Below are 16,908 nucleotides of genomic sequence, written 5' to 3'. Positions count from 1 at the left end.
ACAGGGCAATGACATTATTACATAATCATTAATTCATTTCTAAATACTACATCATTGTATTCCCCTTTTCATTTTGTTCAATACAATTTGACATGTTAAGAATAACAACAGGCTGTTTCGTTTCAATGACTTTCATAATTCGAGGTTAGCGCATTGGATCAAGTGTGACATGTTTTATAATGGTGTTTTCCACTTAGTTGATTGGTAAATACTTGTAGTTACCGTAGTCACTTTGGCCTTGCACATCATCAATATTAGGCTAAAAAGATAATTCATCACGTATCATTCCTACATTTATTCATTTATGCAAAACGGGGAAATGTACACCACTTCCTTGTACAAATGAAACATTCGTTTAGCCGAAGCTAAGTCAGGGAGAGTTCCGAAAAATTCTTCAGTTAATGTAATATATTCAAACTTTACCGTTAAACTGGGAAACGAAAGAGACAATTGTGTTGATGATGTTAAGGATGTTAGAGCACCTGATTAAAAAAGAATTAAAATCCACAAGTAAAGTTGATTAACGAATTTGTACCCATTCTGAAACATAATGATCCGTGTTGCAGCCATTAGGCTGAAGTGTACATTTAAAGAGTGAATTTCCAATTTGTCTTGTGATTTTCATTGTTCCATAGTTTTACAGAAATTTTCAAATATTCATAACATTCTTATTAGATATCCAATTTTGCTCAATTTTTTTGTATTGGTTTGTCTGATTTTTCTGCTTCTATTGAAAGTAAGTCATTTTTGGAGTGGACTTTACCTTTAAGATCTAATTTTCTTGGTAACGCAAATGGGACGCCATGTTGAAATGCCTTGGACCAGCGTTTTTCTACCGGTGTTCCGCGGCACAATGAGATGCTACACGTCATCGCTAGGGATGCAGCGAGAGATTTTTTTAAAAGTTCTGATATTCGGGCAACCATCACCTCATATTTTTTTTCAGCCAGATGCTCAAAGATAGTTATATTCGGGCGTCAGCAAACCCGAAAGTGTGTGTTTGATAAGGAAATAACATTTTATAGACATTAAAGTTAGTGTCTTATTTACTCGCTCGCTTTGCTCTGTCGCATAATTTAGAATCGGGATGATTTCAGGCCTGTTTTAGCAGAAGAGTACTCGAATATATATCAATTAAAAATTATCCATTATATCTACATAAAAATCCAATGATGAGAGTGTTTTTTTTTCCCTTTGGCTAAACTCGCTGTTCAGGAACAGGATAATCCCGTGCAAGGTGATGCCTACAGGTCCTCATATTCGGGTATGGAGGTAGCGGAATGTATAATTTGTGTATACTTTAAGTCATTTATATAGCGAGATGTCCAAATATATTATTTTATATTGCAGGTGGTGTCATCCAGTATAGTCCCATCATCTTCATGACAGGGAACGTGGATTGGTCTCCAGCGATCTGGCTCGTCCTGTAGATGAACTGATACATCTGCATTCGATTATGAAGCCTGGAAGACCGGTTACCCAGACAACGGAGCAGAAAATCAGTGTGTCTTCATTCCGCCAAGACCCTGGAGTAGGCACCTGTTCTGACGCCACTGGGATTGTTACGGTGTCCGGGTAAATTTCGTCTGCATCAAAAAGCCTGATTAATTTACCTTCCTTGTCTGACTTGGCAAAAATGTTTCCTGATGTCGACTCATGAGTCATGGCCTCTCTCTCTCTCTCTCGCTCTCTTATTCCATCACGCACAGATATCCCACTCTCACTCACTCACACACACGCACACACATACATTCGTGCTGAGAAACACTGCATTCTGCTAAACTTATACCTCTCTCGTAATGTACATTTTGGTTTGGAATCTTGTAGATTATAAGCCGAGAATACAATAAATATCTCAGAATACCTTAAGTTATCTCCTGGAGTAAGATTTCCTTAACCCTAATAAGGCCGGGGGGCATAATGCCCCCTCCCTGTCGAATTTCTGCCGCTGCATCAAAACTCCTGAACCTTTGGCGCTAAAATTTCAATAGTTTTTTCCCCATGTCTCCTGCACATTTTAATACCAAATTTGTTATGGGCGAACCTATGGTTTGGGTGTTAGATGACAAAGTACATCACATGTCAATCAAAATATGTGATTCTAACAAATGTGTGTGTGTAAGTATATTGCATTTATATGATCTTTTCAAAATCAATATCATGAGTGGTTTATTTCATGTTATATTTCATTCATGATTATACTTATGTAGTATTGGCCAAGCATTGTTTTATTCACATAATGAAATACATAAGAAATTAAAAACAATACAAAACATAAGAAATTAGTAATTATATACATAAACGAAACTGACGCTTTTCACCCGCAGATTATTGTACAAACTATAGTTTCATATGAAAACAACATGTAGCAAACAGAGATTAATAGTTTGTGTTAGACTCATAGGGAGAGGAGAAAAATAGTATAGGATTTCCCGGCAAAATTCGCGTGTTTGTCATTCGAATTCATTTACTTTGCATTTAAGTTAGCGCAGATCGGCTTTGCCATGCCAATTATCATTTAATTTTCCAGTTTTTGTATTTAATTTAGGATTTTGGTCGAAGGGTTTCATAGATCTGTCATTCAATTTAGAAACTGCTCAACTAGTATTCAAATTAATATTCACTTGTCGAAGCGTAATTTGTATCATTCAAATTAACACCTGTCATTCGTATTCGTAATATTTTTGTTCAAGTTAGGAATGTTAGGGGGAATTGCAACAAACTTTTACAGTTTTTAAATAATGCAGTTAAAATGCATGATTTGCCATTGGGGTCTAAGCTGTTATTCCATGTATTTATTTTCAGGACAATGCAGATGGGTGTAGTCGGACATAAAGTAAAGAAGGGGCGAAATCAAGGGATATGGCATTTCTGCACGGACATGTTCATATACCCGGGAAAGATGGGGTACCCTCAATCGTCCCTTTTTTAATATATACTACAGACTCGGAATTTTACAAAAGTAATTCACATCGTTTCTTATACCCAGCACACCCCTCTGTTTTTCTTAAAGAGTTTCATAGTTTACTTGCCCGCCAGCAGATCGATGGCTAAAGACTTGGCTAAATAATGAATCATGTTCAAATTGTTGACTCTAGTCCCCACCCCAGTCACAATATTGCACCCTTCTTCCAAAATAGAATTATGATGAAATTATGATAAATTTATGATGAAACATAAGACAAACAACTTCCTTACATGAATATTAATAAATATATTGAGACCATCAGGTCCGTAGATGCAAGTCGTTTTTTTCTTCTTAACAATCAAACTTAAATGCTGATGAATATCACATAAATCTGATAAGTATTAGTGTATAAATGCAAGAAAATGAAATATGATGAAATACACATGAAAAAAACAATTTTGAAAAAAAAAGAATGAGCTATAAAAAGTGTGTAATAAACGAGAAATGTATATTGACCATCAATTTAAGTGCACAGAGTGCTAATTTGAATGCTACAAATGAATTAAAATGCTAGGAGTACACCGTCGTGTTGTCAGAAAATCGTGTTGCGCCAAATCGAATGACCAAATAGCGAAAGAAGCACATTGTTCATTAACTTGAATGAAACATACGTAGATTCTAACGTAAATGCCATAGATTTGAAAACTAGAAAAAGGAATATAAACCCGAGATATACCTGACTGCACTAAAACTGTCGAATTTGAACGCAAGACAAATTAATTTGAATGACAAACTCGCGAATTTGGCCGGGAAATCCTATATTAAAGCAGACTTGTATTTAAAATTCATCTAAAAGTTTTCTTTGCAATAAAGAAATAAAATCATAGATGAAGAGAATAGAGAGATTTATGTGGTTCAAAAAGTTTGTCGGCATTTTTGTAAATGAGTAATAGTTCAGGTTAAACAAACAATAGAAGAAAACTTGTACAAACATCAGAAAATAATATTTCCTTATATATAGGAACATACACCTGCTCCAAAATCCACAAGGAACATCTGGACAACGAGGTGCCAATTTCCTTGAGTTATTGATTAATTTGCCCTATAACAGAATAATATTAAAGGTATTTTACGTCATTAATCGTCAGCTGTAAATGTAAATAGACTGCATCGGAATCGTAAGATAATGTAATACATGTAACTTCAAAAGCTATGATCACTGACTACATAAACAACAATAACAACATAATACTTACCTCGTAAAGCTCAAACTATCGCAAAGCCTTTCAAAACCAATCTTTTGCAATGCCAATAGCCTTTCGAACCAAGTGTTGAAATGTTAAAACATGACAATGACACTATTACATGATCATAAACCGTTCTCTTTATACATTATAAGAGGGTAGTGAAATTGCCCATATTGTTCACGATCATTAAAAGTGACCATCTTTAGCGATTTTTATGTTATTCTTATTTATGACTTGTTTCTTCATGGTTAATATGTTTACGTCTGGATTATGCCTTTAAGCTACGTATACATTTCTGGTCATTGTTCTAAGAAGGTATTTTGGGAAGGAAAGTTTATCAAGGAAACTTTATGAATATAAAAGCAGGCGATACGCTATTTAAATCTTCAGTCTCTCTGGGCTTAAATCGATTGTTGTCAAAACGTTCCAAATGATGATGAATCGTTCTTGGTACCTTGCTTGTCTTGTATTCGGAAGTCTGGTGCTCGTGGTGCATCATGCCTCTTCCCAAGGTAAGTCTTTCATAAATATATTATACAGCTATTATACTCATCATGCTTATTAGAACACAATGCTATTTAATTCATCGTTCATCGATATCTACTTAAGATATTATTTTCAATATCTAACCTCGTGGAGTGGTGATGGCTAGGTGGTAGGGCAGTGGTCTCGTAACCGGGAAATCAATGGTTCGAAGCCAAGTCACTGAGTAAGTGCCCTTTGGTACGGTATTGAATGCTCATTAGTAAGTCCCGTATATATACTTTAAATCCTATCTGCACTAGATTGACCAGGAGGGATTAGACCTCCATGCATGGTTCATGATATGTGGTTTTCCCATCAAATCAGCTCTCAATTCACGTTAGAAAAAAAGGGATCCTGGGGGACCAACGGATACCGCTTAGGCACTGTTTGCTATATAGAGAGTGGATGTAGCTACAAGTAGTACAGTCCCGCTTCAAGGGGAATTAAAGCCATTGGTCTCGATGACTTACTTACAAGTATACACATGCTGTCTTAGCAGTCAGGTAAAAACACACCATCAACAATCAATTTTTCATTAAAATATCTTCTGAAAACCGTTGACAGCCATCTCATTAGCGAGATTTTTGTCAAACGAGTTTACAGATGTACATTCCTTGACTGCATGACCGAGCAACTGGGTAAATCAAAACTTTTGCGTTATTCACTCCGTTTTAACGAGAATGAATACCCAACTCTCAAGCAACATTTTACTTTCCAAATGCCAACAACTCCCCAAATCAATGGCTGAAATTCCGTTTAATCGGATCAACCTTCGTAATAATTTCATTTGCATCACAGACGGGAAATAAGAGAAACAGAATGGCAGAAGTTTGACTTAAATCGGATCAACAATATTATAAGAAAGTTATTAATGTTTGAAATATGAGATCACCGAATCTATGCGAATCTAAAATTCGCAATTTGGTCACTGGGTTTTGACTTAGTCGCGGATAACTCATCGGTTTATCGTGTACAAAACTATAATATATATTTTTTTTCTTCTTAGCGTCTTCTCTCTTGGGGCACTACTCATAATATATTATGGATAACATAAATACTAGTACAGGTTCTCTACAAAAAAAATACGATCTTTTATATTTTTTTAATTTATTTTGTGTAATGGAGAAATTACCGCTTCACCAAATTTGAAGAGCTTATACTTATAGTAATTTAATAACTTCCAAAATACTTAAGTTTCTCATCTTTTCTCCAATTTCGTTTAAATTTTTACCGGTCTGCTTCTCTGATTTTGTTGCTTTCTAGTTTGGAATTAGATTTGATTTTCCTTTAATCAAACCTTTCAGCGAACGTGTTGAAATTGATGTATCAATATGATATTACAAATGATAGCCTGTTTTTAAATTGATGTACTGATTGCAATTATTTATTTCTCTCAATATTTCAACGACATCTTATTTAATCCAGCCTGCATCTTAACGTATATGATCTAAAACACCTTCTCGTGTGTACATGTTAGAATTTAGGATGTGTTTGGTCAAAAAATAAAGGGGACATTTAAGGAACTTGACCACCGAAACCCATATGCGAATTGAAATTCAGATGTTCTCTGTATATATTTCCATGGTTAGCGAGTATTCACGGAAAACAACACGCCATACTCTTCATTCTTCAACTTGTGTGATCTGCTCACAACCTTCTCAAACAATCCTTCCTTCCATCCTTTCCTTTTCTTTTCTACTTCCATTTTAACTCATTTCTGTTGTTCGAACAACGAAAAAAAAATCGTTTAAATGTTTTATAACAAATTATTTCAACTACCATCTCTTTCCTTTCCTTTCTTTAATTCCTCTGAACGCCCAATGAGCGGGCTCTATTGACGAAAGAATATTTGTAACAGCCTTTTCCAATTGGTGTTACCGTAAGCCCCCAATCGTAAAATGAATATATTCATACACCTGTTTTCATACACTGGTAGGGATATTTTTTGTAATAGTTGGTTCAAAATAACAGTATTCAGTGCATCTTTACCCAGTTTTATTTACTGGAAAAATATCTAAATTATATATTTTAAAGGTATTACAAAGTTTTGGGAAATTTTGAAAAATGGGTGGATAGTGATTCTTTACAATTTTGATATATTTGGATGCCCCTGTGGATGTATTAAAAACACCAGAAATTTTAGCCCCTAAAACACTTCTGCTTTCGAGAAAAATTGAATATAAAGATTTACCGGTGCTCCCGGTAAATTTTGATAAATTTCAAATAGCTTCTACGGCCGTATAATGGTAGCTGCGACCATGAAAATCTCAGAGTATGCAGTTGTTGTATATAATTTCCGAATGAGAATAGCTAATCGTTCGATTTTAGTCAATAAACATTGTTTTATAGCTTAATTAATATCTTGACCTTGATAGGGAGCTATTCAACATAAAATGTTTATTATTTACAATTTCATAACTTTAGAGTCGATTTTGACCGCGACAACGATCACTGAATATTGCAGGATCGTATATGCTTCCAATATGTTCATTTGAACCAAATTCATGATCCCATACCAAAACTTTGTATTACCTTTAATCATGTACATGTATCATTTTATATTTTTTATGGACAAAATAAACAAATAATGCGATTTTTACATATTTCGCAAGCATTGTTCTCTCAAGTGAATGCAATTTTGTATTTATGCTTTTGATCGCATGAGGTAATTCTCTTAATGTGATGTGTTTAAACCCCTGAGAATCATCATCATTCTTCGACTTTGAACGATAATAAATTTTCAAACACGTTTTAATAAAATCATTACTAGTGGCTTACCCATCTTCCCATCTTTGCTACATGTTGAAATAATTTGGTCACCGAAAACTCAAACAAATAAATAATGTATAGACAAAAAACACCACAGAATATAGAATATTTCAAAAAATTATTTGATCCATGAAAAATGGTCAGATCTATTTCATCAGGCAAACGTAAACATTGCACATGATAATTTTTATAAGAATGCTTTTGAATGCAATTGATGATGCTATAAAGTAATTTAAAAACAAAATATACAAACTTATTACTGATTTCATTGACTCTCTTTACTCGTACGGTAAATGTATCTGTAAACGTCATCTGTGTTTATTATGGTGTTTGTTGTTTAGTTTTCTATTATTCTTGTTAATTTGCTTAATTAGGCCATATAATGTTTTTTTGTTGTTGTAATAGTCAGGGATCGACATATTACAAGCTATAAGCTTCTCAGTAGACCCCTCTACATATTTAATTTACGTTGAAGTTCTCAATCTGTTCATTATGCTCCATATTTCTTCTCAAATCGTTGTGAATATTTGTCTTAAGCTTGATTAATTTGGAGAATATGTGGAATATGGGTAAATTAATGATACTGAGAAATTGTAAATGATGTGCATTTCAGCTTTTGAATATAGAATTGTCAAAATTAAACCCTTATTGAACTGATATTAATTGAACACTATAACCGATTTATTTTGTTCGAAAGAACTAAAAAATAATTTTCTCTGCAATTTATTCCTTGAATGTTCTTTTCGAAGACTCTTCTTCTTCTGTATCACTTAGCAGCGCTGAACCTTGGTTCACTTGTATATATCATGGACTTCCGTTTAACCACGCCGAAGTGTGGGACACGGGCCCTTGCACAACCTGTACGTGTGATAACGGCACTACAACATGCGATATTGAATCTTGTCAACCGGTATTCTGCGCTGAACCCCTTAAACGACCAGGAGAATGCTGCGATTCCTGTCCGTACGGTAAGTCTTCGGATAGTCCCCCCCCCCCCACTCCCACCCGCCCTCTCATATGACCACACATATGTGGGAATGTGTCGCGAAATTCCTTACTAAAATACATAGAACCAACTAGATTGCCTGATCCAGGGACTCTTCAACCGTTACTTTGTTACAAATTTGTGGTTTCCAAGTTGATCGAGGAGGGGGGGGGGATACAAAAGTATCCCTGTCACTTTGTGATCTTCTCTAGATCTTTTTTTTTCTACTTTTCTCTCTTTATAATTGCTCGTTTTTTGCTGTGTTCTCATCTTTTCGTTGGCCTCTCTTTTTCAAGGTTGATCGAGGAGGGGGGGGGGGATACAAAAGTATCCCTGTCACTTTGTGATCTTCTCTAGATCTTTTTTTTCTACTTTTCTCTCTTTATATTTGCTCGTTTTTTGCTGTGTTCTCATCTTTTCGTTGGCCTCTCTTTTTCAAGGTCACGTCATCTTCAATTCCCGGAGTGATGCGTAATTATGTTGTGTGTTTTCCAAACGTCTAACTTTCACGTCGCACACGTGTCGTCATTTCATCTGCGTGATTACTAGGGTTAATCGAACTGGTGAAAGCAATACAATTAGCCAAAGACTATTTATCAAATACCATGGGCGCAGTGTTTATTTTGTCACTCTCACATTCCTACACCAAAGAGGCGCAAATTGCGCTCTGCTTCATTATTACGTCACTAATGACGCCTCTTCTGCAACATGCATATAAAACTGAATACAGTGACTCATCCATATCAGACATGCCAAATTTAAATATCTCAACATCTAACGTATTTTCATTCCCCCCCCCCTCCCCCCACCTATTTTTTCGTATCATGATATTTATAAAGTAGTCATCAAATCCATTTCTTAAATCCTGATTTATTCTAGACGTGACCGTGCGTAAAGTCAAACCTACCATACGGAGTAAAGGCAACGTGACGACAAACGGTGACGCAACACTAGTTCTTGCGGTAGAAGTCAAATTTAGAGATACCAGAAAGAAGACAGGAGTGAGCGGTGAATCTCTCTGGGAGTTGTCTGCCTGGATTGCTCCTGTAAACACTACTCACAGGTATGTGCTTGCGACATCCTTAAAGAAACAGAACAAGAGTCTTAAAACCTGAGCCAAAAGAAAGGTGTCTTTTATTACTGTAATATACTTTGGTAACCTTGCTTTTATGTTAAAAAGTACGTTTTGATTATAATCATTATTGCAAAATTATGTCCTGAAGTATGTTAATCTGAAACCTATGGGCATTTTACTTTCCTTCTTATATTACTTGATAGACATACGCCCACAATCTACAATTTCCTCATAAATCCGTCAGGCGTGTCTGTTTCGACAGAAATGGCGCATTACAAATGTTAACTATTATTATTATTATATAGTATTCCCTAATCCAATACATAATTCTAATTCTAAAATCTGTATTATAGGCTCATCAACTCTTTATTCATGAAATTGATGTTTAATGTATACGTTGATTTAATTATGTTATCTATTATATTTTGTTAACATGGAATCTTGTCTGCAATCACTTTGTAAGATACTTTATTTATTTATTTATTAACAAAACCCGAATTGAATCGAGTTATAAGGACACAAACTCGGGGGTGAAGGTCGTTACTGTCGCTTTATCATCATTGCATTTGCTAGAGAAGTGTACTTGTTTACTTATTTTATTTAATTTATTAAAAACTTTATTAATTAAATCTTTAGTGAATCCATCTTTTTATTATTTATCTCTCTATTCATTTGAATATTAGTCATTTATTTATTAGATTATTTATTAACTGTTGTGGTTGTTGTTTTTATTTCCGAATTCAGATAAAAATATTACACATAGCAAAATATACAAAGTAAAATATTTATACATGTACATAGACAAAAATCGGTGGATAGCCCAATTCAGCAGTGTTTATAGAACAGTACATAAAGCAGAATAGAAACAAAACATAAATACAAGTTTTTTAAATACCAAGGTAACAAAATATTCAAAAAAAATATCAAATGCGTACACCAACACACACGCACACACACACACACACACACGCACACACACACGCAGTTATGCAAAATCATTTGAGTTTAAGGAAGTGTGTTAAGAAAAAATATCAGTTATTAGGGTATGGAAGGATCTTAATGTAGTTACATTTCGGATGTGTTCTGGTAGTTGGTTATATTGTGTCGCCCCCTATAGAAGAATGTTCTTTTGCAATTATTTCGGTTTAGGGAGCTCTAGATTTCGGGATGAGCGAAATTAATAATTATACGTGCGATATTTGATTTTATTTGACATATAAGACGGAGTGTAATTATTTAATATCTTAAAAATCATAGTACAACTTTTTATGGTTTCGTGTCACCTGAGCCTGGGATGGGAAATGCGAGCTTAATCACTGTGATCCTTGCTGAAATTAAGCGTGTGGGTGCATGCAACCAGCTCATATACCAGTAATACAGTCAGTATGTAAATTATTCGTTCTGCATTCACTTTGTTCTCTCTCAGTAACACGAGGCTGGATTTCAACGAGCAAGTTCTCAATGTTGATCAAGCATCGCAGTGGTACATCAAAGGAGATCAATTCATCTTTCGGGACGTCGTGTATCCCTCCAGTGCTCTGCCTTTAAACTGCGACGAGGCCAACGTCTGTGTTGAGCTTAAACGTGGAAAAAATGCAGTAGCAACCGATGATCGTCCTTTCCATGTTAGCAGTCTCCCCAAAAGGTCTACATCGTTGATTGGCTGCACCTCACTATGTACTGGTAAGAAGTAGGCCAAGGAACGAGGGGGGGGGGGGGTACACAAGAATTATTGGTCATCATTGGGTGGGCTGAATAACCCCGGAAGCAGTATTGAATTCTCTTAAATCTGCTAAATTTTGCCTGATTTCGGGATTCTTCAACTATTACTTGTTTCAAATTTGGGGTTTTCAAGTTGATCGGGAGAGGGAGGAGCACGAAAAATTCTTTATTTTTCTGGCGCTCTTGTCTAACATCTTTATTCCTGTTCTTCTATCTTTATATCTGCCTATGTTCTGCTATCTTTTCTTCTTTTCATTGGCGTCTCTTTTTTATGGGTACATCTCCTTCTTTTTTTTTGCCAAAGTGCTAAGTATGTGTTGTGTCTTTTTCCAAATGTCTAATTTCCCCGTTGCTCTAGTGTCGTCATTTCGACTGCGTTATTACTGATGTTAATCAAACTGATGAAAGCAATTAGCCAAAGGACATTCATATAAATGTCATGGGCGCACTTTATTATGTTGTCACTGTCACATTGCTCCGCCAATCACCGCGCAAATTGCGTGCTGACACAGTATTACGTCACTATTGACGCCTCTTTTACAACAGGGATATCAAACTGAATAATGTGACTCATATCAGACATGCCAAACTCAAATGTTTTGGCATCCTCCCTTCCCCCTTTACCCTTATTCTTTCGTATCATGATCATTATAAACAAGTCATGAAAATCTATTTATTAAATCCTGATTCATACCAGACGTGACAGTGCGTAATGTCAACCCTACCATTCAAAGTCAACGTAGTGTGACATCTGACGGTGACGCAACAATAGTTCTTGCAGTAGAAGTCAAATTTAGAGATGCAAGAAGTACGACAGTGCAAGGCGAATCTCTCTGGGAGTTGTCTGCCTGGATTGCTCATAAGAAAAAGAATAAAAGGTAGGTGCTTTCGACATCCTCACAAAAACAGACGAAGAGTCATAAAACATGCGCCAAAAATTTACGTTTCTTTTATTTCTGTTATATACTTGGTATTGGCTATTTACAATAGTATCTTCTATATGCTTCAATTCATACGTGTATATTGAGTGTATGCAGAGGCGGCCCTCTCGGGAGTTGGCAGAGGGCAAAGCGCCCCCCCCCCCCTTCGACAAGTTCACATTTCCCTTTGTAATAAGTGTTCATTTTGCATTCTCATTAGTGCCCTTTTTAATATCTAGTAAGTGCCCCTAGTTAGGTATGAGAAGTACCTTTTTTCACTTCTGATAAGTGCCCCCTTCACCTCTGATAATTGACCTATTTAAATCTGAGAGGTACGTGCCTCATTTACTTTGACAGGTGCCCCTTTTTCCTTTGTAAGAAGTGACCCGTCCCCTTTTAATAACTAACCCCATTTTAACTCGGATAAGCGCACCATATATTTTCACATGTGTCCTATTTCCTTTCTAATAAGTGCCCCGTTTTCTAATGATAAGTTTCCTATTAAAAAGAGCCCCTTCCCCTTCTCATAAGTGCCTCTTCTCTGGTAAATGATCCTTTTCGGGTACGAGAAGTAACTCATTTTTCACTTCTGTTATGTGCCCCCTTAAACTCCGATAAATGCCCCTTTCAAATCTAATCGGTGCCCATTTTCTTTTAACTAATGCACATTTTCTTTTATTACAAGTGCCCTTTTTTCATTCACATAAGTGCCCTTTTCATATCTGATCATTGTCTTTTTTCAGATGAGATAAGTGCCTCTTTACACCTCTGATAATTTCCCTTTTAACAATATATGATAATATATTATAAATGCCCCTATCAAAATATGATGGGGCCCCTTTTCCGTCGACAAATGCCCATTTCCTATTCTCATGATTTACTTTTTTTCATTCCTGGTGAGTATCTCTTTTTGAGGGTGTAAAAAGTGCCCCATTTTCACCTCTGATAGTTACTCTTTGTACTTTGACACATGCTCCTCTTTTTTCCTGATAAGTGTCCCCTTTTCCTTTCATCATTAAACGCGCCCTAGCTAATTTCAAGCAATTAAGAGCAATTTCCCCCAAAGCTCGCTCGCTACGCTCGCACGCATCTATAGATGATATAATTATGTAACATATCAAAGGTCTTTTCAGCCTTCCGATATGAGAATGTACTTATAACCCCATTAGGATTGTTGTTTCTCCTGTTTATAAAATGTATTTTTTCGCACTGCAACCTCACACATCTTAATTGTTTTCCTCGCTCGCTCGCAAACATTGTTTTTTTTTTAGACAATCAAATCAAACTGCAAAGCATGATGCTTGTAGGGTGTATAAAGTGAAACAAATATTGAAATCATCCCTGATGTCTAAAAGAATGGATATTTTCGCTTTGACATTTACGTTTGTAGGTGCTCTTTTTCTAGGAAGTGCCCTTTTTTTCTTGGTGCCTCCCCCCCCCCCCCACACTTTGGAAGTCGCTCGGCCGCCCTGAGTGTATGTTACATTGGTCTTGATTTGAAAATGATGTTAACATTATAGCAAAATTGTGACATAAGTTGCAAAATCATAAGGACAGAAACTCGGGGATGAAGGTCATTATTGTCGCTTATCATCATTGATGTGATCCTCGCGGAAATCATGCCAGTGTATGCATGCAACCAGCTTATATACGAAGTAATACAAGTCTGTATATTAACTGTTCATTTTGCATTCACTTTGGTCACTCTCAGTCACACCAGGATAGGTTTCACCGAGCAAGTTCTCAATGTTGATCAAGCATCGCAGTGGTACATCAAAGGAAATCAATTCATCTTTCGGGACGTCGTGTATACATTCGTTGATCCGTCTTTAAACTGCGACGATGCCAACGTCTGTGTTGAGCTTAAACGTGGAAGAAATGCAGTGACAACCGATGATCGTCTTTTCAATATAAGCAGTGATCCAGACAGCTCTGCACCGTTTATTGGCTGCACTTCACTGTGTACTGGTAGGAAGTAGGCCAAGCTATGAAGGCCCAGGGACCAGGGTAGAGGGGCGACTGGTAGGGAAGAGGGGGGCATCAGGCTTATCGGGTGGGCTAAATAGTCGGACTTAACAATACCATTAGTGTTAACTTTTTTATTACGGCATGAGCGGTTCCATATTATTTGGGGAGGGTGTACTGTGGTGGAGGCTTGAGGTTCTTGCACTCATTTTCTACACTTTTTTTAGGAGGAAATTCCAAACCCCTACAGATTATGATGTTCACCAAATGATTTTGACAGAATAAGGTTAGAATTAATTCTTAATCAGAAGATTTCAAAATTTCTGTGTTCTGAATTTCTTTAGACCAACCATTTCTGCAAAATAGACCAAATTGTAGTTTTCATATATTAAAGTGGCACGTTCCCGCCAGTGTAGTTATCGCTGCTCTAGTCATCGCCATCTTGGTTCCGAAGATCGACTTCTAATTTGCATACAGCTGTCAATCAAAGTACGCGCGGCCTGGCCTGCCTTCGCCAAGCCAGCTGATCGCTGACGATCGCGACGTCACGAAAGTGGGCGGAAACAGCAGCCGAATCTTAGAGCCGAACTGCGATTGGCATTACTTCGGCACATGTATGTGATAATCGGTATTGTCCGGGCATTCGGAACATGCCATCTGCGTAAGAGCCGTATTCTGTTGGTGTCAATAGGCAGCTAGCACCGTCCGCCAGCGGGTACGTATTTTGAACGCCCTCTGGAATACGGGGAACATGCCTCTTTAATAATAATGACCCCCAATATCCACAGATCTTTTACAAATGGAGTAGTCCCACATCGTGCATTTTAGCACTATTACCGCAAAAGTAATAGATTTACTTCATGAATACATTTTAATTGCTGTGTTGAGAAGAATAATTCCACCAGTGTTCCATAGAATTTCTTGTCGGTGCATAAACGAAGGATAACTACATAACTTTCTCCAATGGGATGCAATGTTGGTACAAATTACATTAATCTGCCAAAGCGCGTATCTTATCTACCAACTGGCTTATTGCTCTGTAAATTAAATATTTGCAGGGACGTGATATCTCAAATGGGAGTAAGAGTAAAGCCTTTCAACAAAATGGGTTTATTTAAACTCTCATTTGGTAATCCAAATCGATCAGGAAGGCCAGTGGTGGATACAGGGGGCACCGGAGAAACGTGCCCCTCCTCCCTAATGCGGTGGTCACATCCCGCCGTACTTGCAAGTGCGTGCTGTCTACGTGCAAAAACGTGGGCAAAATTTTGGTATCCGTACGTGATGAGTACCGCCTCCGTACGGATTTGCGAGCACGCAGACACGCCGTAGCACTTTTAGTGCACGAGGAACTTTCGCTGCGTTCGGGCTGCGTTCGGGCTACCGATTCACCACAGTGCGTGTGACGTGCGTTGCCGGTACTCACTCCGTGCCTTTGCCAATCCCTCCCTACGTTTTCAGAAAAAAGGGGCGGCCGTGGCCTCACCAAAAACCGTACGGACTAAGAACACGCACGGTGGGATGTGACCAACGCTTTAGTGAAGAGAGAAAAATAATAGAAGAGAGTCATGGGCCGATAACTATTTCTGGGTGGACGTGATATCTCAAATAGGAGTAAGAGTAAAGCCTTTCAACAAAATGGGTTTATTTTAACTCACATTTGCTAATCCAAATCGATCAGGAAGGCCAGTGGTGGATACAGGGGGCACCGGAGAAACGTGCCCCTCCCCCTCCCCAAGTGAAGATAGAAAAAATAATAGCAGAGAGTCATGGGCCGATAACTATTTTGGGGTGTGTGCTTGTAGGAGTTTTTTCTAACAGCCATACTGTTTGTCTTACCTAACAACAATTAATGTTGCAATTCGCATGCTGACTATTCAAATACAATTATTCGGTACAGGTGAATGAAATAGTTTGTAACGAGGCACTTCGCAATGATGTGTGCATGAAATTTGATTAAACGAAAACGGTCTATAATAGTACAAAATATAATAGCAGGTGAGTAAAATATTTCATCACCGCACACACACACACACACGTGGAAAGGAAGCATCCATAAATTTTAATATACTCTCTTGATAAACAACTTTGCGTAGTACGTCACGTTATCAACAAAAGAGAGATTCCCTTGTCGTGCTGAGAAACTTTGCATTATGCTATAGTTTATACCTCTCTCATACACTTTGGTTGGGAATCTTGTAGATTAATAGGCAAGAATACAATAACCTCTCGTAATACCTATGTATTTAAACTTTTTTCTACAATTTCCTCAGTATTTGTGTATGTGATTGTATTATTATATCCTCTATGGATTAAAAGTGAATTATTGCTGTGAGTAATATAAAACATTTTAGTTTTATTGGATTATGTTTTGATAATTTCCGATCTAAAACATTATTTTTACGAGAGATCTGTCGTCAAAATAAAACTTTTGATAACAAATGTTGTAGATTGTAGATACTGATTGTCATCGTAGAACTGTCAACATGACTTTATGATGATGTAAGTGGGTATATTTGTATTTATGGTCGCATTGTTAATATATCATTATTATGGTCCCTCTTTAAAACGACCTTCATTTTTTTCTTAATGAATAGATTCATTTAGTTTGGGGATTTGTTATATGAACCATATTTGGTCTTTTGTTTTGATAGTTCACGATATAGCGAATTGCACAATATTCCATCGTAGAGCTTGGAGTTTAAATGAATTGTTAGTTCAATCTTTTGCATATATTTCAACAAAATTACAATTTTGATTCCAAACATGATATCATTGAGGTATGAAGTATG

At 36.7% G+C, this 16,908-nt stretch overlaps 1 protein-coding gene across 1 annotated transcript; it reads left to right on the top strand.

Annotated features, from left to right (window-relative positions):
- Positions 1 to 4,571: 4,571 nt before the first annotated feature.
- Positions 4,572 to 14,493, top strand: LOC115923769. Its single transcript, XM_030985062.1, has 6 exons — positions 4,572 to 4,667; positions 8,199 to 8,417; positions 9,314 to 9,497; positions 10,936 to 11,192; positions 11,929 to 12,109; positions 13,863 to 14,493. The coding sequence occupies exons 1-6, from the start codon at positions 4,586 to 4,588 to the stop codon at positions 14,128 to 14,130; spliced, it is 1,191 nt and encodes a 396-aa protein (XP_030840922.1). The 5' UTR covers positions 4,572 to 4,585; the 3' UTR covers positions 14,131 to 14,493.
- The last annotated feature ends 2,415 nt before the right edge of the window (positions 14,494 to 16,908 follow it).

The sequence above is a fragment of the Strongylocentrotus purpuratus genome, unplaced genomic scaffold (assembly GCF_000002235.5).
Source record: "Strongylocentrotus purpuratus isolate Spur 01 unplaced genomic scaffold, Spur_5.0 spur5_scaffold_14, whole genome shotgun sequence".
Lineage (NCBI taxonomy): Eukaryota > Metazoa > Echinodermata > Echinoidea > Camarodonta > Strongylocentrotidae > Strongylocentrotus > Strongylocentrotus purpuratus.
Note: the sequence above shows the minus strand (reverse complement) of the source record. Positions and strands in the feature narration are given on the sequence as shown.

Bases quoted from the DNA above. Each gene is read 5' to 3' on its own strand.
- LOC115923769 (XM_030985062.1), top strand. From the start codon at position 4,586: ATGATGATGAATCGTTCTTGGTACCTTGCTTGTCTTGTATTCGGAAGT. The intron at 8,418-9,313 runs GTAAGTCTTCGG...GATTTATTCTAG, and splicing joins CTGCGATTCCTGTCCGTACG to ACGTGACCGTGCGTAAAGTC. The intron at 9,498-10,935 runs GTATGTGCTTGC...GTTCTCTCTCAG, and splicing joins CCTGTAAACACTACTCACAG to TAACACGAGGCTGGATTTCA.